The sequence below is a fragment of the Athene cunicularia genome, assembly GCF_003259725.1.
Source record: "Athene cunicularia isolate RWA chromosome 4 unlocalized genomic scaffold, athCun1 chr4_part2, whole genome shotgun sequence".
Classification (NCBI taxonomy): Eukaryota; Metazoa; Chordata; class Aves; order Strigiformes; family Strigidae; genus Athene; species Athene cunicularia.
The window spans coordinates 23088754-23112566 of NW_020799099.1; the positions used below are offsets into that span (position 1 = coordinate 23088754).

General features: G+C 40.0%; 1 protein-coding gene across 1 annotated transcript in view; it reads right to left on the bottom strand.

Annotated features, from left to right (window-relative positions):
• MMRN1 (multimerin 1) overlaps window positions 1-10542 on the bottom strand; it is a 46229-nt gene extending 35687 nt beyond the window's left edge. The window contains exon 1 of the mRNA XM_026848167.1: window positions 9951-10542. Within this exon, the coding sequence (XP_026703968.1) occupies window positions 9951-10462 (512 nt within the window). The 5' untranslated portion in view covers window positions 10463-10542. The remainder of the gene's footprint in view (window positions 1-9950) is intronic.
• Between the last annotated feature and the right edge of the window lie 13271 nt (window positions 10543-23813).

A 23813-nucleotide genomic window follows, 5' to 3' on the forward strand; every position in this document is an offset into this window, starting at 1 on the left:
GCGCAGCCCGTAGCAGCGGGAAGCTGCCGGCGGCGGACGAGGCGCTCGTAGGTCTGCGGCGCTGGCGACGCGTCGCGCCCTGTGGCCGCATCTGTCCGCGACCGCCACCCCGCTCACGCCTGCCGCTGAGGGGGCCGGGCCGCGGGGGGGGTTGTGGGCCGTGCCAGATCGCCTACAGCCCGGAGCGGAGCTTCTCCGCTTCCTGCTGCTCACCGGCACCGACGGCGAGGGAGAGCCCCGCCCCGCCGCTTTCGGCTGAGGGATTAGGGCGAGCAGAGGGCCTGCGGGCGGGGGGCGGGCAGCAACAGAAAAAAAAATGAATTTGTTTAACTCCGAAGAAGGGATGATGTGTCTGCTTGCTGGTGAAATTATCTGGTCTATGACAAGATTGTTCTCGGTACATTTGCAGCCAAGGGTAAGGTTTCTGTTTAACTTCATCAAGCTTCGAGCGGTCCTGATGCTGTGATACTCCATGTTGCTGAAAAGCGGAGTACAGTTTACACTAACATCCTAAAATTACCCTTTTCTCAGGGTGAGAGGGTGAGTGGAGATTTATGAGACTGAAAGGACCCTTGCCACAGCACATTTCCACCATAAACTGTTGTTTGGGTACACTGCCAAGAGAAAAACCCGAAAAAATCCTCACAAAAACTGCCAGCTAGAGTATGAGCTATACCTGCAGACGATTGCTTCCACTTGCTTGTAGGCACAGATCCTTGTAAGTCGTCCTAAAGCCACTCAACAGGAACACTGGTGGCAGTCAGGCCACAAAGGGTATAGATTTTGTTCTGCCCCTTTCATATTATATCTCAAAATGAGTTATTTTTATCTATGAGTAAATTAGATTACCTGGTTTTTAATAGAAATGCTATTGAATCAGCACAGCTGAACATCACTGAATCATGAAAATGAGATTATTGTGTTGCTGAAGGAATACAAAAGGTCCCAGAGCTGGAGGAGCCATTGTTAAAGTCAGTGCACAGCTCAGTGGTTGTGCCTCATTCACATTTTAGGCAGTTTATTCATATTTCACAGAACAGTTTGTTAAATACTAATCTCAATTCTACGCCTGTTCTCATTTTGTGTTGCCCTTTACAACTCATCAAAGAGGATGCAGAAAGGTCCTACAAGCATCTGGAATCGGTAGATGCCTTGCAGGGAGAAGCTGGGGGACCAGGGCTTCTTCAGGCTGGGGAAGGGAGGGCTTGGGGGGCACCTGACAGCAGCCCTCCAGGCCCTCCAGGGAGGCTATTTAGAAGCTGGATCTAGGCTCTTCCCAGCAGTACATGGCAGGAGAGCAAGAGGTAAGGGGCCCAAACTGAAACAAGAGAAGTTCAGACTGAGTATGAGAAACTTGTTCCCCAGGGGGACACCCAGGCACTGGAGCAGAGCCCAGCGAGGTGGTGCAGTCACCAGTTCAGAGCATGGAGCTCACTCAGTACCTGACTGCATCAAGCAACCTGGTCTGATCTCACACCTGGCCCTGCTGTGAGCAGGACGTTGGAGTAGAGACCTCTGGAGGTCCCTTCCAACCGGCATGATCCTATGATGAACCTCTGATCTTTGCTTATATATCTATATCTATATCTATATCTATATATCTCCTTTGGGTGATACGATTGTTCTTCTGAATACAGTAGGTTAAGTGTATTCATACATAAAAACATAATAACATGGTGTGGAAGAAATCCGTGTTTTCATGTGTTTTTTGTTGTTTTGCTTTTTTTTTTTAAAAAAAAAAAAAAACAGGATCTTTCCCAGTCTAAAAAACTGTTACAAGAAGATCAGATTTTAGGCCCTGAATTTAGGTTGTCTAAAAGTACATTGCTGTGATATGTTTTCAGTTTGCTTTAAACAACCTGCCAAGTTTGGATGAGGAGAGACAATATTGATTGACATAATGCAAACACTCAGATTATAAGGATAACAAGCACCCTCAAGGTTTATTTGCAGTTGCATGCAAGACCAGGTTTTGGTTTCAGCAACTTCCTTTGAGCTCCACTAGGTGACCACAGAGACCCCTCATCTTTTTGATACCAGCAATATGGTAAATTTTGTATCTTTAAATGAACATCAGTCATCTTTCAAAAATATAAGATCTAGCTCAAAGAGAAATTATAAACCTGAACCAAAATCTGTTAATCTTTCAGGTTCACAGCTTACTTTGCTCTGAAATACATGAATCTCAGCTGAAATTAAAACTCAGTATTCACTAGAGACTGACTGACCATAAACAAATCAAACTGGGAAATCTGTTTGACATGCAGATTGCAGTGGAAAAACCTGGACAGGCTCTGAAAAGTGCATTTAATATGTAATATATAATATATAATATAATATAATATAATATAATATAATATCTGTCTCTTATACACATAGACAGATATAATATAATATAATATAATATAATATAATATAATATAATATAATATAATATAATATAATATGTGATGGTAAAATATGTCCTAGGGTATGTTTTTAGCCCTGAGAAAGAGCTGACCTGTTGACACTGAAGTACCAGGTTAGGGGAGTCATACCATTTTTTAATGTTTTTTTTTCAGGACTCAGGGTCCTGACATTTTGTCCTGTCTATTACAAAATAGAAATTCTACTCTCACCATTCATTTCCTTTTTTTGTATGTACAGTGCTGAAGCCTTGGACTGCGAACAGCCTCTTAGTCTCATCCAAGTTTTCATTTACTGTTGTGACCACTTGTTTGTCCTACCTTGTACTGCAAACATTAATTCACAATTTCCACTTATGTAGCACTTAGCCAATCTATTTTAGCATTTTAAAAGTTGTCTTGTTGTGAACCGGATCAACTCTTTTAGACCTTGTCTCACTCTCTGTGTTCAGAGCCCTTCAAAGTAATCAAACTATCCCACAGATAGAATTTAGACTTTTGAGAAGACACATTTGAAAACCCAAACTGCTCTTTAAAAGGGTCTTAATTCTGCATTTTCCCCTCTGGAATATAAATTTATTTTCTATCAACTAACTGACTCAGAGTACAAAATTCATTAAGGTAGTTATGGTCTAGTTTACTGTCAGGGCTTCTCATATGACCTTCAGTGGTGCTGGTTTTCACTGGCTTATTAGTGCTTTTGTAATCTACAGAAAATGAGATTTCAGTATGTCAGTGATGGTTCTCCACTTTGAGAAACACTGACAAAAAACCCTCAAACCTGTATAAGAGAAAAAATGAAAATGTAAAACAAAAAAGATCCATCCAAATTCCAGGGTTGAGTTTCTTTAATCTGTTTATAGTGTTGTTTTGGGCAGCTTCTCTTTTCTTATTCAGATTCATTAAATGGTTAAATTCCTTGCCAGCTGCTTTGTACCTGATTTGCCGTTTACTTATGCAGATCTGTACATTTATGCTGTTGCTGATTGATTTCTTAGGAGGCCCTTGAGCAAAAGGATCTGAGCCAAAGTTCATTAAATTCAGGGTGATTTTTTTCCCAGGGTTTTCCTCATGACCTATGGTATTACTTACCAGGAGTGTAATACAGAATAGATGCTTTGCGATTTGGCAGGAAAATTGTCTCTTGAAACACTTGCATTCTCTAACTAGCAACACAGATACTGCCTTTGGAAAACATATGGGGACACCTTGCTGCTGTTTTTTTTCCTTGCCACAACTATTCTAGGAATGTGTCAGATTTCTAAAATGTTATTTATATTCACATTTGTAAGAATGCATATTATCTGTGCAAACTTCACCAGATGTTTCTGTTGTACCTTAAATGAAATGTTGCAAAGAGTTGGATTTTTTTCAGAGTGGGAGATAAATCATAACAATGTGTCCAGTTTGTTATGGCAATACTAATCTATATAGTGGGGTGAAGAGACGTTAGCAGGGGATAGGATTAGGAACAGTCTGTTCCTAACCCTCACTGTTCCCATGGCAGATAAAGCAAAGAGCAAAAATAAGCACAAGCATCAACGCAATAGTTAGTGTAATGAGATGAATGGAAACCTTTATTTCCATCACTCAAAAATTACAGAAGTCATCTGTATAGTAGTGCCTTATCTGAAGCTGATCACAGAAAAACTAAATAACCAGGCTCTGAGGAGACTAAGAGAAAAAGATTCTGGGCTTTTTGTCTTTTATAAGTATTTCGTGAGTGTCTCAAAAGCAAGCTGGGTGGAGACGTGATTTTTTAAATTCCCACTGCTGTTTCCTGGGCTACTGAAAACAGTCTGTCATGATTCTGCCCAGCCATCATTGCTGAAAGGCTGTCTCAGAAAACCAGAACTTTTGAGTTTGTAATTTCTTGAGTTTTAGTCGTGTTTTCAGAAATTATTATTTTATCACCTACAGTAAAGAATTGTATGGACATGTGTTTATCGTTTCTTCTCTCCCTGAAAGACAAAACATCCCACAGGGTCTCTCTGGGAAGCAGTGCACGCTGGGTGAACCATCTCCCGCAGTCGCTCCTTTCCACCCCAGTACTGGAATCACCTGAAAGGTGACTACCACACTGGAACAAACAGATCCTTTAATTCATTCTGTGCAAGAGGAATAATAGCACTGATATAAATAAATGTCTATGAATCACATGAACCTTGTGTAGCTCTTGCCCTATACCAGTACTGCTGTACAGTGTGCAGTAGTACCTAATCTGCACCATCTGGTTTGCTGCTTCACACCAGCAGTCTCAGAACTGTTTTACTTCTGTGCTCAGCAGAAGACAACACCAATCTCTAACTATTTGTGTTAAAATTCTCTTTGGACAGTTACATTTTCTTGGTACCATGCCACACACATCATTATGGAATTCTATAATTATGTCCATTGCCGTATTTATTCTGTGGATGAAATAGCAATAAAGTAGTAAATACCAGCACTTGGATGAATTATTTGCTTTTGTCTTCAGGACTCTGATGAAGGTAACACTGTGTTCAGCATGTGTAGGAAAATTAGATTGCAGGTTTACAGCCAAGCATCAGAATTACATTCAAGATGTTAACTGACAAGAGGGATTCATTGCAAAGGTCTTCAGCATGACTGGAATACAACATTGTGAGGTCAAAACAAGCACTTGCCTGTCAAACATCCTCTGACACTTAGCCACCAAAGCAACCTAAGTACAAGTGTAAGAGGTTCCTCCTTCCAAGTCATAGTGAATATACCTAGTGAGGCAGAAACCTAAGCCATGCGTGTCTTTATTTATTGTAAGTGCACAGTGATGCAAAATCTTAAGAAATCAATTCAAGAATTGTTTACTACATTAAAAAGTGACATGATCAAAAGAGACTGAACCTTGCATTAACTAGGCCATTAAATGAGGTTTCTATGTGTCTTGTGTATTTGAACCATCTGCTGAGATTAACTATTCATTTTAATTTGTCAGTACACTAGAAAGATCATGAGAATGAAATATTTCAGCACTCATACCACATGTGACACCTAAGCAAATCTGTCCCTGGTGCTGACTTTATTAAACCCTTCTGTGCTTAGTAATAAAATACTGTCACCTCACCACTACCCAAGGTAATGACAGGGGAAGTCTACGAAGACCCTCAGTGGATTCATGATAATTGGAAAATGTGTAATATACACATACTGAGAGAAAAGAGTATTGTCGAGTCATCCAACAATGTAGAGATAGTGTGTTTAATTTACAGCCTGAACGAATGTCTCATATATTCAGGAGCTGCCTTGAATAGTAATTAATAAAACTGAGTTCAGAATGGAAGGACGAGTGTGCTATTCTCAGGACTCTGTCTCAGACTTGCTCCATAGCACCACTGTTATTTAAGCTGCTTTGTACAGAGAAATACTGCAGTTGTCTCTTTCCACAGGCTAAAAAAAGATGTATCTCACATGAACTCAATAGAAAAGAGTGTATCGTCAATTTTCATCTGTGACACCAAATTGGTGTTTACATTTAATGTCACCGAATTTTGGAAAAAACTCTCTCTCTGCTGCTGAAGCACAGCTATGGTTTTCCAGCATTTCTTTATTCGTTGATATGGATAGCTTGAAAATTTGAAGATAGGTAGAAATGAAAAAAAGATACATATTTGTCTGTAGAGACATAAGCCTTACATTTCAGAGCTTAAGTCAAATTCATTACTAGGAGTGAAGAAAGGCATATCCCTTTAGCTCAGTCCATTCCAGATGTTCTTCCTGTGAAGTTTCCTTATACTTCTGAAAAATTTGGCTTCAGACCCTCCCAGAATGGCTATACCTCACCAGAGAAACCACTCTTCTGAAATGGTTTGAGGGCAGGTACCTACAAGTGCATATATATAACATAGGTACATAGGTACCTATGTCCTCCTGTACCTATTCTAAGGTTAACTATAAAATTGTTCCACTTCACTGTAAAAGAACAGGATTTCTTTACATTTTCATTCCAGTGAAGAATAAGGAAGAGTTTAGTGGGTTTAGATAAAAAGATATGCCCAATATTTAACATTTAAAATAACACATCATAATGTGATATAGAAAGGCTCAAAGCCAACCTTTGCCTTATTAACAGCAGAATCTTGAATCTGGAGTCTTTAGCCCTACTGACTGTACTCCTCACCAGGTGATTGACCGTTGCAGTACATCTCTGCCCCTAGAAGTTCTGCTGAAACCTGAGATGAGTTTTTAAAACCAAGTTATGGTCTTTGGCAAATATGGTTCTATTTCAGTTGGAAAAAAAAATATTCTGACAGTTTAAATAGTGCATTTCTTTCAATAAAATGTAATGGAATCTTGTCAGGACCCTGATGGCACTTGTGGGCCTTATTCATCCTGAGCAGCCTGACCTGGGTTCTCCACCCATACACCCTGCCTATGGGCTCAGGACTCCCACTAAATTTCACCCCAGGGCTACATTGCTCTTGTGCCAGTCCTGACCTGCAAGCTGACATCCTGGCCTATCCTTGACCTTGCCCCATCACTGACCAGCCCCAGATCACTGGGCTGTGTCTTACCCTGGTCACCATCACCAGGCCTGATCCTGACTCACTGATTTACCTTCCCAGCTTTATCTTGGCAGTGCAGCATCCCCACAGCTGCATGTGGAGATTTTGGCTCTGGCGTGATGCTAGCTGCCATATCTGGGTGTGTCCTCCTTGCCACACTTGGTGGTTGTCAGAAATATTCTTCAGGTGCAGACTTCAAAAATCCATGAAATATTTCCAAATCATGCTCTATATTTCCAAATCATACTCTTCTGACATTTTAACAGGAATTTTGACAAAATAGTATGAACCAGAAGTACTTTTTTCTGATCTAGTAGTAGTATGCATGCAATATGTGTATATAATATTGTCCTCAGATAATCTAGGGTAGATATAGCCAGGAATTATCTTTGTAATTAAGACAGTAAGACACATGACCTTCTTCAGAAAGAGGTATTTGGGTAATTAAGTTTGTACAATAGGCACGTATCATACCTGGTGGGTAATCTGACAGTCCTTGGAGACTCCAACAAAGCATAGGTATTGCTATTTTTAAAATTATTATTATTATATTAAAAAACAAATGCTCATTCTTGTTTTGTTTTCCTTCCTCTTGTGTCTCACTGACCTCTCTCTATTGTTCCTTCCCTGAGCCTCTTAACATCAGCATCTCTGTGCATATGTTAGCACAATGGGTTGCCATAAAGGATTACACAGTCTTTCAGTTCCTGCAAGGTTACTCAAAAATTCAGATTGGAATACAGGCTATAACCAAAGAGTTGCTTTAATTCAAAGTAAAACTAAAAAGCAAATCATGCTTCCAAATTTCATCACTGAACGAAATCTTCTATTGACTCGTTTATGCTGTGTTCAGGCATTAAATGAGTAAAGCTCAAAGAAAGCTGTTAACAACCTCTTTCACTTCATTTGCAATGAAGATGCCAGGTTTTTTCTAAAAAGAAAACATATGCTAGGAATGGAATATACCTGCACAAAATAAATAAAAATGCTTGCATTTTTATGTATAGTTTCTCAGCAGTAGCTTTCAGGTGTTTCACAGCAGTGATCAGTAGCATTGAGCACACTGGACTTGGCATTTTTTCATTACTTGACTGAAAAAAATGAGTCACAAGTGACTGTATTATTCATCCAGGTCTAATTCATAGGGAAAGGGGGACAGAACAGTGAAGTGACTTACTTAAGCTACTGTCCAGGTCAGTGGCAAAACTGGAAGAAAAACTCAAAACACCTTGGCTGATTGTAAAAACACTTGAATGTGGTAGGAAGACAAAGCTTGTAACATAAGAATCTTATAATGTGAAAAGGATTGAGCCACACCTAGAATTGTAGACATTTGCTAGAGAGAGGCTATGAAGCCCACCAATGTGAGAATGAGAGTAGGAATTCAGCATTCTGTTTTGGGCTGGGGTTTCATGCTGTTACACATTTGTAACTTTGATATGCAATCCTAGCGTTATCACTGATTTGCTCCATGGACTCAGAAAACCTAAAAAACCTTTATGCATGTTGCACAGCAGGTTGCCCCTCAACCACTCATGAAATGAGGTTATAGCCAATATGAGATTTTCTTCTTTTGCCTCTCTGCAGTTGCAACCACATCCCATTAGGATAAATAAAATACGAGACCTTGTTCACCAGAGACTATGTTTTTGCTTTCTGTATGTATACCTTATGTAAAATCTAGAAACAATATCTGCTATTATCAGAGTTTCTCTTCGGAGTTTTTCTGAAGATTAATTTTGCTGGAATACTATTCTTGAAGAAAGCTGAGAAAGCTAAAGAGTCTAACGTTAGCATATGTTAAGACTTAATGGACATAAAGTTATCGGCTCTCACATGTAAAGAGAGCCCATTTAACTCAGGTTAATTCAGACACTCTGCCAAACACTGTAGTAAGGAATTGTAAGAAGTGACATTCACAGCTGAAGGGGTATGCTATCTGGGAAACACACCTCCTTGAGAATGTCTTCCAAGAAGAAGCAAAGGACTCCTTTCCTTTTGGTCTTTGTGTTATTTCACTTATGCATGAATCAAAACATGCTCAGGTCACTGGGAATATTTTCTTTGAGTTGAAGAAACATTAGCTCTTAGCCACACACAGCAAGATAATTGTAGGAGCATTTCTAAGGGGTGATTTATTCTCTTTTGTCTGAATTTAATTTTTCCTTCTTTTGGATGCTAACATTTGGGCAAGTACTACCAAAAGAAGAAATCTGTATTCTGAAAGCTCACTCTCCATAAATACTATGGAAAACAACCAGTCCTTTGTATCTTCCATTTTCTATCAGTATCTGCATATATATCAGCAATTAAGTGAACCTTACAACATCTCCAAAGTCAGTATTAACATCCCCCTTGAGAACAGAAGATACTGGGGGACAAAGAAAATAATTGAGTGTTCCAGAGCTATAAAACTAGACAATAAAATTTGATATTCTCTGTTATACACAGCTATTATGTATTAAGTTACACAGTTCTGAATGCACATTCACTTGCAACAAAACTTTTAATAAGTTTTTATCGCAGAATAAGGTGCTTGAAATTGTCAGGCAACGATGCATTTTGTACACGTAATTGCTAGTATTTTCAATTTAGTGGAGAAGTTTACAAACACAATCATTTTTTAATAGATTCCAAATGAAAAAGTGCATTTGCAATTTCTTTCACACACAAGAAAAGAAAGGAAAAAAATTAATAAAAGTTTACTCTGAATAGAACAGGGTCGTATCTATTGTGGTCCTTTCCTACCCATATATGATAATAAATTTCCTGTTGGTTTTGAGATACCTACCCTGAGGGATAAAATATTGCAGCATTTACTCTGCACACAAATGTATGGATTTGATGGAGTAAATACTGCAGGTTTGGTCCCTTGCTTGTTTTGAATGGTCTTCTTTAAGCCCAGAAAACAATTTTACTGAAACTATTTTACTAGGACTTTTGCCAATTATTTCACTGGAAACAGGAAAATAACCGTTCCTAAGCAGTACATAGGAGACAAGAAAAAATATGTAACTTTCCTTACTTTCCCCTGGTAGTTTCAAAGCCGGATGTTTTGGAGTTGGCATCCTGCTGGGTGCTGGTGATACCAGTGCTATAGGATGACTGCTTGAGAGATCCGTTCCCTGTAGATGTATTGCGGCTTGTAATGACCTCTTGCTGGAGAGGAACCCCTCTGCTTTGTAGAGACGTCCTTTTGCTGGTAGATGAGCTTCCCATCTTATCTTTGCCAGAGTTACCATCACTCTGTTCATTTGACTGGCTTTCAGGGGTAGAGATTGCAGAATTGGAGGTTTTCTTCACTGCTTTCATTCCCAGAGTCTTGACTGAAGATCCTCCCTGTGAAGAACTTGCTTCATCAGCTTGGATCTCAGAATGGGGTGACCCCACAATTGAAGTCAGAGTTGGAATCAAGTCTGAGTGACTTGTCCAGGTTTCACCACCCTGGCCTGTGGTCCAGAGTTTTTCTGGAGTATTAAATCCACTGCTGCCACTCTGTAAGTGCAATAGGAGCAGTAATAAGATTGTCTCCTTCATTCTGCTGGTTTGCAAATGCTACAAGTTATCTCACATTTATCTCCCAAGCAAGAAATCCTGTAGCTTCTCCCTCCTCCTGAGCTGCTGCTCATATAGTGAGCCTACCCAGAGGATGCTCTGACAGGCTTTATTTTTGTAGAAAGGAAACAGGTTTTGGTGTTTCAAAACTGACTGAGGAAGCCTGGTTTCCTGTTTCTGTGGATTCCTCTGCAACCTGTGACCCTTGGAGAGCAGGGGACTGGCAGCTTTTGTGGGAGGAAAAAAGAAGGTTCTGCAGAAGGCACAGGATAATGATTAATGGTACAATAGAAATGTGGAAAAATATGTATTGTGAAGTAATCCTGAGGGATAATAAAACCTGAAATTATTAGGTAATTTTCCTTTCACATGTACGCATACAGAGAAAAAAAGTGGCTTGTCACAAGTGCCGTTTGGATGGTTTATATTTGTGACCTTGTTAGTGAAAAAAGAGTTGCCAAAACTGGTGTGCTACATAAAGCTGAAAGTTTGCTGTGTCTTCTCTTTTTGTTTGAATGTTCAAGCACAGTCGTGCCAAAAGTGGGGAGATGATAAGGCAGAGGTTCACAATGTATTCATCATTGTACCCCAAGCCTTGGCTATTTATGCCACATTGTATTTCTATAGTTCATACAAAGATGTGTATGAACTATTTCTATAGCATTGTACATAGGTGTCTGGTGTCTAGGTTCAGATTCTCTAGGGTATGAGAAACACCTATGTGGGCCTGGCAGAGGTGGCATATGATCCATGGGAGACATGTGCAGGATACCTGAGAGCATTTCAAATTGTATTAAAGCCTACATAGGGACATCCTAGATCCCATCCTAGATCCCTATTGACTGTAATTGGAGTTTAGACACCTAGTTCACAAGCAGATCCATATTTATGAACCTCTAAATCCTTATATCTAAATCTGCTATATGAATCCCACCCAGAGACATTACTGAAAGGAATATCCTATATCACTGAGTCCAGCCTTGCCTTCAGTTTCCAGGTGATAGTCTGGCCTTTTAGGTGTGCTAAAGGGCTGGGCTTTCCATTTGTTATGATTTTATTTTTCTGTTTTATTGTCTCAGTAGTGTAGACTTCTACTGTGCAAGTAAAACAGATATGATTTTGTGATACATGTTAGAAAAGAAATGCAGTTGTGCTCCCTTTTGGAGACTTTACTTCCCCTCTCTTTTTCTTATTCATAGTGAAAATCTGTAAATGTCCTTTGAATGTAGGACACAGGAAACAGTGTGATGAACAATCTGTCTCATTTAAAGGCTAACATAAGCTATTTCATGTGAGCACTTCTCTTTTTGAGCTCTATATTTAAGATTTTGAATTAATACCATTACCTGAGTTAGCATTTATCATCCCATATTTTTAGAAATCCCAAGACAAAATGAGAGGTAAATTAGTATTGACCTTATTTGCAAATAAAGCTGGCTTTTACAAAGAAAAATCACAGCAGCTGCATACTGTGTTTATTTATATGCTCAGAGTGCCTAATAACAAAGCTTGGATTCTGCTTTGAGTTACTCCACTGCAAATGTTAATTCTGCCTCTGAAGTCTGGGAAGCAGATTCCCACCAGTGCAGAGAAGAGCAGTGTAGAAGAGTCTGGCTTTTGGTGGTTGGTCGATTTCATTACAACAGTGTTTATTTCCCTGTCTGAATACTCCAAAATGAAAATTAATTGTCGATATGATTTTATTAGTACATGTCTAGGCTGTTGATTAAAAGATATAATTGTTTGAAGCTATTTTTATTTAGCAACACAATCTTGGGACTGTAAGAAACTCAGGATATACATTTTCAGATTGCTGCATGCCGGATCTGAATCCCAAGCTCATTATAGATTGTATTTCAGCATTAGTTCACATCCAAGTGCTGCTTGTCTCGGGGCAAACTGAACCTAGGAAAAGATAAGCACTTGGATGCGTTTGGTGAAATTTAGGAATAGGTTTGAAATTATCCTGAAAACTCCCACTCAACATGCTGCTTACTCCCTTATGCATAAATCCGTAGGTGCCACATTTTTTCTACTAGTTTTGTATCAGTGTTACTGAAATCCCTGCAAGTTGGGCAGGCCTCATGGGCTTTTATTGTAAAATATAAAAGTTGACCTTGGAGCAGAAGCTGCTTCTCAAGTTTTCAGTCTGTATTAAGCGCCCATCCTGGAGTCTACGCTTATGCTTGCTGTTATACACATATCCTTTCACATGTTGTTCACGTATTCTTAAATTTTATACATATCGGCACACTCATCAGGAGGGATGGAGAGTCTCTCATCTCTCATGAGAGCACAGGATGGTAAAAGAAACAGCTTCCTGAGAGGTGGAAATGGAGTCTGAAGAGGCAACTGCATTCCTGGGGGGCATTTAAATCATCAGGCTACGTTACATAGAAGAGCAGTACCCTTCTGCTCACAAAAGAGTTATTCCTGTTTGGTACTGTGGAAAAAAAGAAGAGTATTTATTTTCAGGGTCACAGCTGCGGTTCTCCAGATAAGGCAAGTACTTCGCTGAAGCCTGAGTAAGCTGACCAAAGCCTGGGATTTTAGAAATACTTCTATATTTAACATCTGTTAATGGCACACACTCAACACTGTGACTTCAGACATATCCCTGCTCATCTCATAGAATAACAAACCGTCTTCAGGGACTTCAGTTGTCCACAAGCACTGTAAAGGGGACATCAGGTTTGCTCTCTTCTGCAGTTATCAGAGTGCACAGGCACTTTGGCAGAACTACTGTGGATTCTCCAGATTATTTAATAACTTCTATAAGCTCACGTCTGCTGCACAGCTATGGTCTGTCTCACATCTTTCTGTCGTCTTCACCCTTTGGGGTTTACCAGTAGTAAAGCTGTCCCCAATCTTAGTCAGAGTAGTCCGAATCCACGGGGGTTAAGCACCTCAGAACTATCCAGGTCAAGGATTGCACAGCCAGATCATCTTCTCTACCTCTGGTGACAGCTACAACAGCTGTGAAACACTGCTCAGACCTTGGGCTGTATGCCTGCTTAGCACCTAGTGTCAGAAGTCATATGGTAAAAAATGAAAGTTTCTGTGTGAGAAAGCTGTTATTGAATAGCACTTTATTCCACTGACATGCCTACTGCTGGGACAATTTGGCTTTTCCTTGCCCCAGATAAAACACATTCATATTTGAGATAATTTCTCACATTGCTTGCAGTGCCTCTTGGTACCAAAACCCCCCACTTCGCTTTCTTCTCTCGTAGACAGAGGGGATAGGGCAGCACTAAGTCATGAAAATAGTCACATCAGGATCACAAAGAATAAATAATTTCTGTAGTCACTCTGAAATTATGCAGGAAATTCTCATCAAGTTATATGAAGAGCTCTAAAACCCCTCTATATCAGAAGAGAAAGTCTCTTGCTCTTGTCATAATGTTCCCCTGTAAGCTCCAACAGCACGTTGAAGGCTTCTGAGCAATTCTGAATTCCTATACTATTTTTTTATTAAAGTTAACAGCTTGTATCCAATGTATATGGCTGGTTAGTATGAACTAAAAGCACACAATATAAGAGACGCCATCATACTCAAAGTGGTTACATTTTGCTGGTTAGAACCGTTGTGTACTTAGATGAGAATATTTGTCCATAAAACTCAATCCAGGAAGTTCAAATTTTACATCTAAAAGATGATTTAATGAATCAGTATGATTTCTTTAGGTTTGTTTTGATTGCATAATACAGACCACCGTGTCCCTCTCAAAAAATAACTCCTTTGAATCTTACTTTGCTTTGTACAGTAGTAACAGGAAAAATCATTTTGTGTAGGAAGGACATAGCAGCAGAGGGATTTTCCAATTAAAGGTCACTATGTGAAGTTTGTATGGTTACAGCATGAATTCTTAGTGGTTTTGATGACTCAGCTGCAATCTGGATCCAGCTAAGGCATAGAGTCATGTTCCATCTTCAGCATCACTCTTATTCAAACTAAACAAACAGAATAGCCTACAGCACTGATTCTCAACCTGTGGTCCATGGACCACTGGGGGGACATGATAACATCACAGGGGGTCCGTGAAGGCTTAAAGCAGGCGTGGGGAACATCCAGCCCAGAAACATTTGGTCTGGCCCGTGACAAGAACTGCACCTCCTTTACCCACAGCCCCCTCCCCTCAATGCTCCTCTCATACTCAAACTCCCCCCTTTCCCCCCAGCCTGCTATATACACGCTAATATATTTGATGTTAGTATGGTTGGTGGGACCCAATTTAACTAGGTAGTTTTTATCTTGAAGAAATTTCTCAACCCAACCACATCTTCCAAGTGGTGGCCCTTGACCCGTAAACAAAAATATATGGTGACTGAACACAGACAAACAAGGAGGGAGGTAAGAAGAATTGTAAAAACTTTTCATCAAATTTAAATGTAAAAATTGGCATAAAATTCAGAATTAGCACATTAAAGTACCATAAAATGGGCCCTTTGAGCAAGAAGAGTGTTGATGGTATTATTTTAAATTCATATGGAATCATTGCAATAAAGATATCGAATAGGAGTGTGTGCATTAACAGATTAATTCATTTCCCCTTGTCTGCAAATTTGAAGACCTTTCGTGAGAAAATCTAAATAAACATTTGATGCAGTCTAGTGTTTTAAGTCTTGAATTAAATCTTGGTGGTCCATGGCCACAAAAGGTATTTAAAGGGTGTGTGTTGTGAAGGAAAGGCTGAGAACCCCTGCGCTACAGTATTTGAGTATATCTTTGCTAAATTATAATGTAATAGCTGTGATTTTAAAGTGTATTCAAATATATTCTTTTCCTTTGCCTGAAGTGCAAGTTTTTAGCCTTCAGAGACATTTGTGTATCGAAAACATCTTTTATGTGGGAACTGTAGCAGCTGATGAAGGAGACTGCTCCCTGCTTTGCTCTAACTTCAGCCTATCCTTAGGGCAAAGTCAACATCAGGTAAGTGGGAACTGGCAATGGTCTGGGTTACTTTTTTTTTAAAAAAAAACCCTGTGAGCTCTTCCTAGCATTTCCTTTCTAGTAATGATTTTGATATGCAAAACCACCAAAGAACACTAGGATTTTCCTAGAACAAAAGAAATAACTCATTGGTCCAGAGTTCTAACCTTGGCCATTTCCTTCCCCATACTACCTCCCAAGTGTGATGGAGGCAATGATCTTTGGTGAGCATTGTAGCCACTTTTAGCAGCCTCTAGGGCATGGTGCTAAAAGACACTTTGTCTTAGGGAATGCTCACACTACACTGGAGACCAAACCATTCCCAACTTCCAAGAAAGCAGCAAAAGACATAGGAAAGCAATAGTTACTTATATAGCCTTTAAATCCAACACTAAGGAAAGCCTGGAGGCCCCAGGAGTCAAGGCCTTACCTTCAGGAGAATGTGACAAGCTGGGGACAGAAATTTCCTGGATGCACTTTTCATTTGCCTGATAGTGTGTAATTCCCACACATAACTGCTACTGACAAATCTTCATTAGCAACACCCTGTGAAAAACAAACAGGTGCTGCTAGAGATAAGCATTGTAAAGCTCCCATGCCAGTTAATTCCCTCATATATTGAACAATATGGAAACTAGAAGGAAGACAGGGATGTGACAAAAGACTAAAGCAGTAAACATTTCCTCTATTGGTAACACACATTCATATCTGTGCTGGGCTGCTTTCTCACAGCTGAACGTGGCTCCACAAGGAGCGATCAACCCTCCTGAACTGCAGTGCTGCAAGTGACTGGAAGAGCAGCAATTACCTGAACTCTAGAATCAGTCCAACTCCTTGGCATTCTTATTACAGGCAGGCCATCAAATGCTGCTAATTCCTCTGGAGCGTGAATCATCTCTGTTCTGCAGAGCCGAGTGCTAACAAACTGCATCCAGCATGTGCATCTCTTTCCTTTGTCAAAAATGGTCGATTGATTTGTCTGGGGTTTGTTCACATCAGTAGGGAGGAGAAAGGAGATCAGGATGCTTCCACTACAGCTTTGGTAGCAAAAAAAATGGAATAATGAAGGGAGAGAGAGGTGACTGAAAAGGAACAGGGCATAAAAAGGAAAGGAAACTGATAAGAGGCAAAGAACAGAGAGATGACAAATACCAGATAAGTGACAGTTCTGGAAAGGGAGCCCTGTGCTAAAATTTGGATTTGCAACTTTGATTAAGCTTTCTTAGAGCTTGGAGGTGCTTTTAATTTCAAGCTTTTCCTGATATGGATGAAACAAAAACTTCCAAATGTAGAAACCAGAATAAGGTCTGCACTACTTTGTCTTCAGGGAGTCTCCAAAGAAGTCCCTCTCCTTCCTTATACTGTCTGCCTGTGCCAGGATGCAAAGAAACAGGCAAATGGGTAAATGAAATATGTATCAGGGCTACTGCTAGCCCCAAAAAATGAGGTGAGAATCCAGAGTGAGGTGAGAGCCCTTTCCACCCTTACTTTCTCCTTTCCATTTCATTCCTTAAATTTCCTCAGTAAAGGATTCCTAGGACATTTCAGAAGTAGTAGCCAGAAACAACTCATAATTATCAAGCTAATAAAACTGGAGAGTCTGTTAAGCTGCATAAGGAACAGCCTACAGTTTGCTATGTCTGCATGCTGGAAAAATCAGACTGAAGTGATAGTTGATATTCCTCCCATCACTGTGTTTCTTATAACTGCTGTTTCCATGGCAAATATACAGACGTGGTTTTCTACAACCACACTGTTTTATCACTTTTCTTGTAGATATGTATTTCATGGGAAAATATATTTCTTCACCACCACCACCCCACACCCCCCCCTCCCAGCAGCTCAGTCACGTAAGAGTCACAGCTCCTTTAAGGGATAGTGAGAAGCCATTTGCTTGCTTTTTTTTTTTTTTTTTTTTTTTTTTTTAACAGAAAGAACTTTGTACAAGATGCACAAAGAGCAAGTCTTAATGGATACAATCAAGATAAAAATCCACTGTAAAAAGTCTGCATGTGATTTCCTAAGACCACAGCTCTGCTCATGATGTTTTGTTTTTCTGCATTTTGTTCATCTGAGGCATCAATGGCTTAATTTAATTTTCATCATTTTATACACAAAATTGCTGTTACTCTTTTCTAGCACTGAGGCCCCAGTGCTGCAACTGGTAGTGCACAGATAGCTGTGAAGTTCTTCCATTACAAATCAGCTGTGGCCTGGTGCCAAACTCTGCCTGAGGCATTTGAAAAGGTTTAGTAGAAAGGTGATAATGCAGCTACACACGTTTCAGTATACATACATTTAAATCTAAGTTTACCCATAATTCTGTCTCCTGATTTTTGCTGCTGTGCTTGAGATTTGTCCATGTTGGATACATGACTAGAGATTGTTGCTATTCATAGGGTGGGTGTATGTATTGCACAGGAATAAATGTGTCAGTCTCTAGTTTTTGTAATGAGCTTTGGTTTGATAAGGATGTTCAGGTTCAGTAGGGAAAGAAACCTGATTTGCTTGGTGCTTCCCAGCTTGTATCTGTGGTTTAAAGTGTATTGGGTCAGGACATGGTAGTGTTTTAATTTCATTCAGATGTGACTCAGGGGAAAGTCAAGTTCCAGAATTGAACAGTTAGTTGCACAGTGCAGGGGGATCTGTAAAAGTAGTCTCTCTAGAGTGGAGCAGTCCTGTGGCAGAGAGATGTTTTGTCTAGCTGGGTCTGTAAGCAGAATTTTATATGAATAGACTTGGTAGAAGAGCTGAGGATGCTGAATACCTATACAAGAGATTAATCTGATTTGCAATGACTGGCTGCAGCCAATTTGCAACACTGATTTTGATTTAACCTCTTCAGTTTCTTTTACAGAATTTGCTTTATCATGTTGTTCTGCCTTTTCCTCTATTTATAACGATACTTGGGGGTCTATATTTCTTAAGATTCAACATTTGAAGGCAGGGAAAATTACCTCCAGATGTGTCCAGTGATGTCATGTTTTAATTTACCAGCCAGAAAATGGCATACAGCCATGGGGAAAGCCATGGATTTGTCAGAAAAGATATTCCAAACCAGCTGAAATTTACTCTTCATTGCAGCCTTTGATACAAGAGTTTCAAAAATATCCTTTCCACATAGACGTAAACCTCACATTCTGCTACTGTGTGGATTTCTACTATACAGGGCCATGCTTTTTCTTCTGGAAACCCTGATAATATGTGGAATGTACCTATACTGAAGGCTTATCCAAGTCCTCTGATGTTGCAGCAGAAGGATGTTTTTCCAAGTTCTAGGAGTTATTCACAGAGAAGCTTTCCCCATCATATGGAAAATAGATTTGAGAGACTTTTCTCTGGCCCATGCCAATTCTATTCCTAGAAAATTAATTAGCAGTCTTGACATGCACTGGGAGAAAAACAAAAGTAAGGCAACAGGAACTTCTGCATGTAATCTCCAATTTAAGCAATTGTAGATTTTTTGTAGTGACTAATTTTTCCCTTGAAACTAAAAAGCAAAGGAGGGTTGACTATGCAATAGTTGCTGCAGCTGGGAGTTTAGAGTTGGACTGGAGCCTGAAGGAGCCTAATTTAGAAAATAATGAGCTTTGGGAGTGAGTACTGAATCTAAATATATGTATGTATTCTCATGTATAGTAGCCGTGACACAGTAAGTGCTTGGATTTGTCACAAGTGCTTGGATTTGAAAGGTCTCTCTTTCTTAGCTGCATCAGTAAGAGGAAAACTGGAGGTTAAGAGAGGGTCAAAGGAGGTAACAGCAAGCAGTAATTGCCACCAGAAGCTGATTTCAAATAGAACAGCGGGAAAACCTTGTACCAAATGCATAAGCATCGCTTCTTCTTACTTCTCACCCTGGCTTTGTTTTGTTCTCATTTTTGATTGAATCCCCAGGAGCGTGCCAGTAAATGTACAGAAGTTTATTTATTTAAAAATATATAAATAGTAATAAAGTCTTATTTCATAAAAATGTTTGGGGGTTTGTTGTTGTTAGAAAATCCCCAAATTAATTAAGTGTGTTCTTCATCACCATGCCAGTCAGCAGTGGTGAAAAGATGAAAGGGAAATAAAAGGAAGAGAAACAAATTGAATAACTGAGAAAAAGCTTTCAAAATATCCCTCACAAAGCGAAGAAATAATGAATGTAAAATTGCTCTCCTTTGTAAGCTAAGGATTTTAAATTTCACAGCTTTATGTGAAAACCTTTTCCTCTCTTCTGTCAGCTCTACAACAGAGCTAGAATGGCGATGCGTTGAACCTGACATCATGTGTAGCTGAAAGGTAGGCCCTGCTACCAGCTCTTCTAGCAGCTGAGGAATGTAAGACCACACTATGACACCTAGCACATCGTTCTTACAGGAGGTACAGCAATATGGGCCTCTTTGATCTATTTTCTGGAGTGCCTTTAAATGCATAAGAAAAAATCAAACCACCTCCCTGAGCCTTGCCAGGAAGACACTGAGATTTGCTCAAGCCCTCTGCATAACATTCAGGCACCAAAAAAGAACAGGGAAAGATATTTTCCAAGCATAGAAGAACTGCATTGTTTAAACTTGGTGCGGGAGCAGCAAACGGACTTTGGGAACACAAGCTCTTAGCATGCCCAAGGTGACCCTGTTTCGGACTGGATCACTGGAAGAATTTGGAGTGAGCAAGGCCTGATGTTCCCTTCAAGATTGAACCTTAATCCACCATTTCCCTTTCTAGAGGGAACAGGAAACATCTATTATGGAATGCCCTAGGGTTTCCTTGGAAGGCATGTTGAGCTATAAGCACCAGGATCTTTCAGAGACCTAGAAACCACAGAGCAGCTACTGATTCAACCAGCTGCTCCTTGGCCTGGGAGGGGGGTGACCTGGACTTCATATATTGTATTGCACTGAATATCCAAGGTGAGAAAGGCCCTGTAACTTTTCTACATTATTTTAAGATCTTCCAATCTAACTTTAATGTAGAGACAAATCCTGTCCTGCTCTTTCAACGTCTGCAGAATTTCTTTCTCCAGTTGATCCTACTGCATGTGCCAGTGCCTTTCCACTCCTGGGAAATGCTGGAGCTCTGAGCCCCTTGGGGACTGAGTATTTCTATCTTCTCTAGCTTTTTTTTTTTTTTTTTTCCATTCAGAGGAAGTGAGGAGAATTGATGTTTCTCTTCCTTTCTTTATTTGTACCCAAAAGCATTTCTGGAAAGTCTGGACTTGTTTTGGTTTCCTTGAAGCTTTGTTTTAACTTGTTTCATTGTAACAGTAATTAGCTAATGGACCAGTTATTACTGATTTTGTTTTAGTGTTTGCTTAGCTTTGCTTTGTACACTTAGCTTAGCTTTGTACAATTGTGTGATCTAACACTTACTGTGATCTGTACTTAACACATAGCAACAGCAAGCAGTTATTATGGGTAGAATGAATTATCTATGACCCTCAAATAAAATGCAGTGTAAAGGACCACAGGAATGGGGTCAAAGCAGGAGTTTTAAAGCACTGGCAAAGGATCGTATCAGGGGGCCCATGACTATGAACAGCTCAGCACTGGTCAATTGTTATAAACAGGTATAAATATGTTATCAAAGGAAAGCAACCTTGGCAGCTGGGTAAAACCAGTTCTAGTGGTAAGGGAAGAGAACAAAGAATTAATATATTACATATGTTAAACACACAAATGTGACTGCAATGTGGTATCACAGACCAAGGAAGAAAAAACAGAGTGTAGATGCTGTTACCAAACATAAAAATGACCCCAACCACAGGTTCTGGGTTGAGAAGGAAGAATCAATATCCTACTCCTCCCAGAGAGATGCTGACTGTGCTGTAGCTCCCTGCTGACAGTCTGAGGCCATCCACATTCATACCCAGAGGGGCAGTGTGAGGGTAAGCACAATACCAGAGAAAGGGGTAAGTTCTAGGAAGTTTGTGTACATGTCATTTTTAAATCTATGTAATTTGAACTGTCTAAGTATCATTGTAACTGGACTAAAAATAGCTATTTCATTAAATGGCTTAGAGTTTAATTAAACTAAAAATAAGGTGTGTTCCCCTTTTTGCTCATGTATTTGGAGCAATGATGGTGAATTCAGGCAATCTAGTCTTTAATATAGATGCAACAAGCGGGTAACACAGTGCAGAGCAGTCTGTACTGAGAGCAGCAGGCTGGAGGTAGCAGGAAAAAAAAAAATCTGGTGTGTTGCAGTCCAGCACAAGCCTTGCCTATAACCAGGGCTCTTAACCCTGGGTGTTTCCAGCTACTAGAGGGGGGTGTTTCGTGGATTAATTTCTTGTAAAAAGACTCACTGCCAATGACATGCATTGCTGGTGAAAATCCAGAGAAAATGTAGCAGAACAGGGCAGGCCAGGCTGTGCCGCTTCCTGGGAAGCTCCATGGTTCTATAAAAATGGGTTGTGTGGTCTGCTGGGAAATACAGGCTTGATAAATTTACAAGGCACAGTAAAATGAAATGATGATGACTTATTCCTGGCTTTGCAAACTGCTTGAACCAAACAGTACCGTCATGTGGCAGGTCAGGGTCTAAGACTCTTGCTTACGATTCTGTGCAAGCTACGCTCACCCCCTCCAAAAATAAAATTTTCTCTATGAGACCTGTTTCAATTTCTACATGTTCTCTGTTGTTTTGTCACTGTTAGCTACATCTGCTGAGTTTCAGTCAGTCCTAACTGATAAATTTGTGAGTCAGAGGGGCGGCAGAGCTAGCTGTACTTTGGGATGGTAGCTGTTGCTGCGCAACAAAATATGCATATCTAAAGCAGTAAGGCACAGAATTCCTAAAACCACCCGGGTAGTCACTGTAGGGTATATAAAAGAATATGGGAACACCTGGCTAAAGGTGCATCATGACGCTGAGTAAGCCACAGTGGCAGGTACGTAATAAATTTAGTGTAATACACAGAATATGTGTATACTCCCTCTAGCGTGCCCCAGCATTCAGCCTCACAGTCGACTGGATCAGGTGTGGAGTGGCAGCGCATCTCAGCTTCCCTAGCCTGAGTGCTGGATCTCCTTCTTAGGGCCACCAATAAACTGGTGGAGAGGCTGGGAGGTAGCTAGAGACCCCTAATTTGACCAGGTTACTTTTTTTTTTCTTTTTTCCCAATTCATATGGTGAACTTTATGTTGGTAAAAGAGGAATGAACCATCTCTTTACTCACAGAGAAGGGGGAGCCTCAGAAGTACAAGCTGCTCTGTTGTAGTAGTATGATTCCAAGGGATTTTTGAACTTTTACCCTTTATAACATATGGAAAGGCATTAAAAATTAAGGTATGTTTTTTTCTTGCAGGACTGGATGAAGAATAGGGGTATTGTAGACATGGATGTGAGGGAAGTATTCATTAAATGTATTTTTATATAAAATAAATTACTGTGATTTGTTGTGGGCTCATGTCACCATTATATTCATTACTCTATTTAATTTCATCAGGTAGAACTGCTTTGTTCAAAATTGCTTGTGTTTCTAAAACATCCAGATCATGGCAGTTCCTTCTCCTCTAATCCTAGTCAATATAACATGGGCTGTGGTCAGTCTCCTGTATGCGCAATAAATGGGACATTTGGCTTAGAGCAGTGATAATGTCAGTGCAATAATATGCCTTCAGATTGCTCCAGCTCAGATTATATATTCAGTGTAAAAAAAACCTTACTCCCTCTCAAAACATAATTTCTCCTTTTTTTTTCTTTTTTCTTTTTTTTTTTTTAGTTTCCTACAGAGAGAATACTATTTCAAAACTGTTTCACAGAGATTTTTACTTTTTTCTCCATAAAATTATCAAGTCTATACATTGTATCATTACACTGTAATGTCCTAACTTTAAAGTCCGTACCTCCCCCTTTGATTTTCATCTGATTTTGGTGGTATCAGGACTAGTTGTGAGATAGGATATAAACACATATAAAAGGGAGATAATAAAATCAAATTTCACTAACATGTTTTTTATGGTTACTTAAGCTGGTTAGCTGCACTTATGCCCTTTGCTCTGTATTGCAATCATTGGGCTCCACGGAGAGCAGTTGTCTCTGATGGGACAATACTCATCATGAAGATGAGAATATAACCTGCATGTGACTTTTAGACAGTAAAAGTACTTAATTGGAGAAATAATTTGCAGAGAAAATAATTAATATGCTGCTGAGCCTGTCTATCTCTCAGGGTCCTGAGGGCCCAAAACAGCCTTATCTGCCCTGAGCAGCCTCATGTGACCCCACTGAGCTCCTGTGCCACGATCTAAACCCAGGCACCTGAGGGAGAGACCCAGGCCACCCTTGTCCCCTTGCACTCTTCTGGTTGTCCCTGGGCTGGCAGGAGCCCATTGCTGCCACCAGTCCCATTCTGCCTGCTGGCAAGGTCTCTGTCCATGATGAAGCTACCCTGCACCCCGTCTCAGCCCTGCTGTG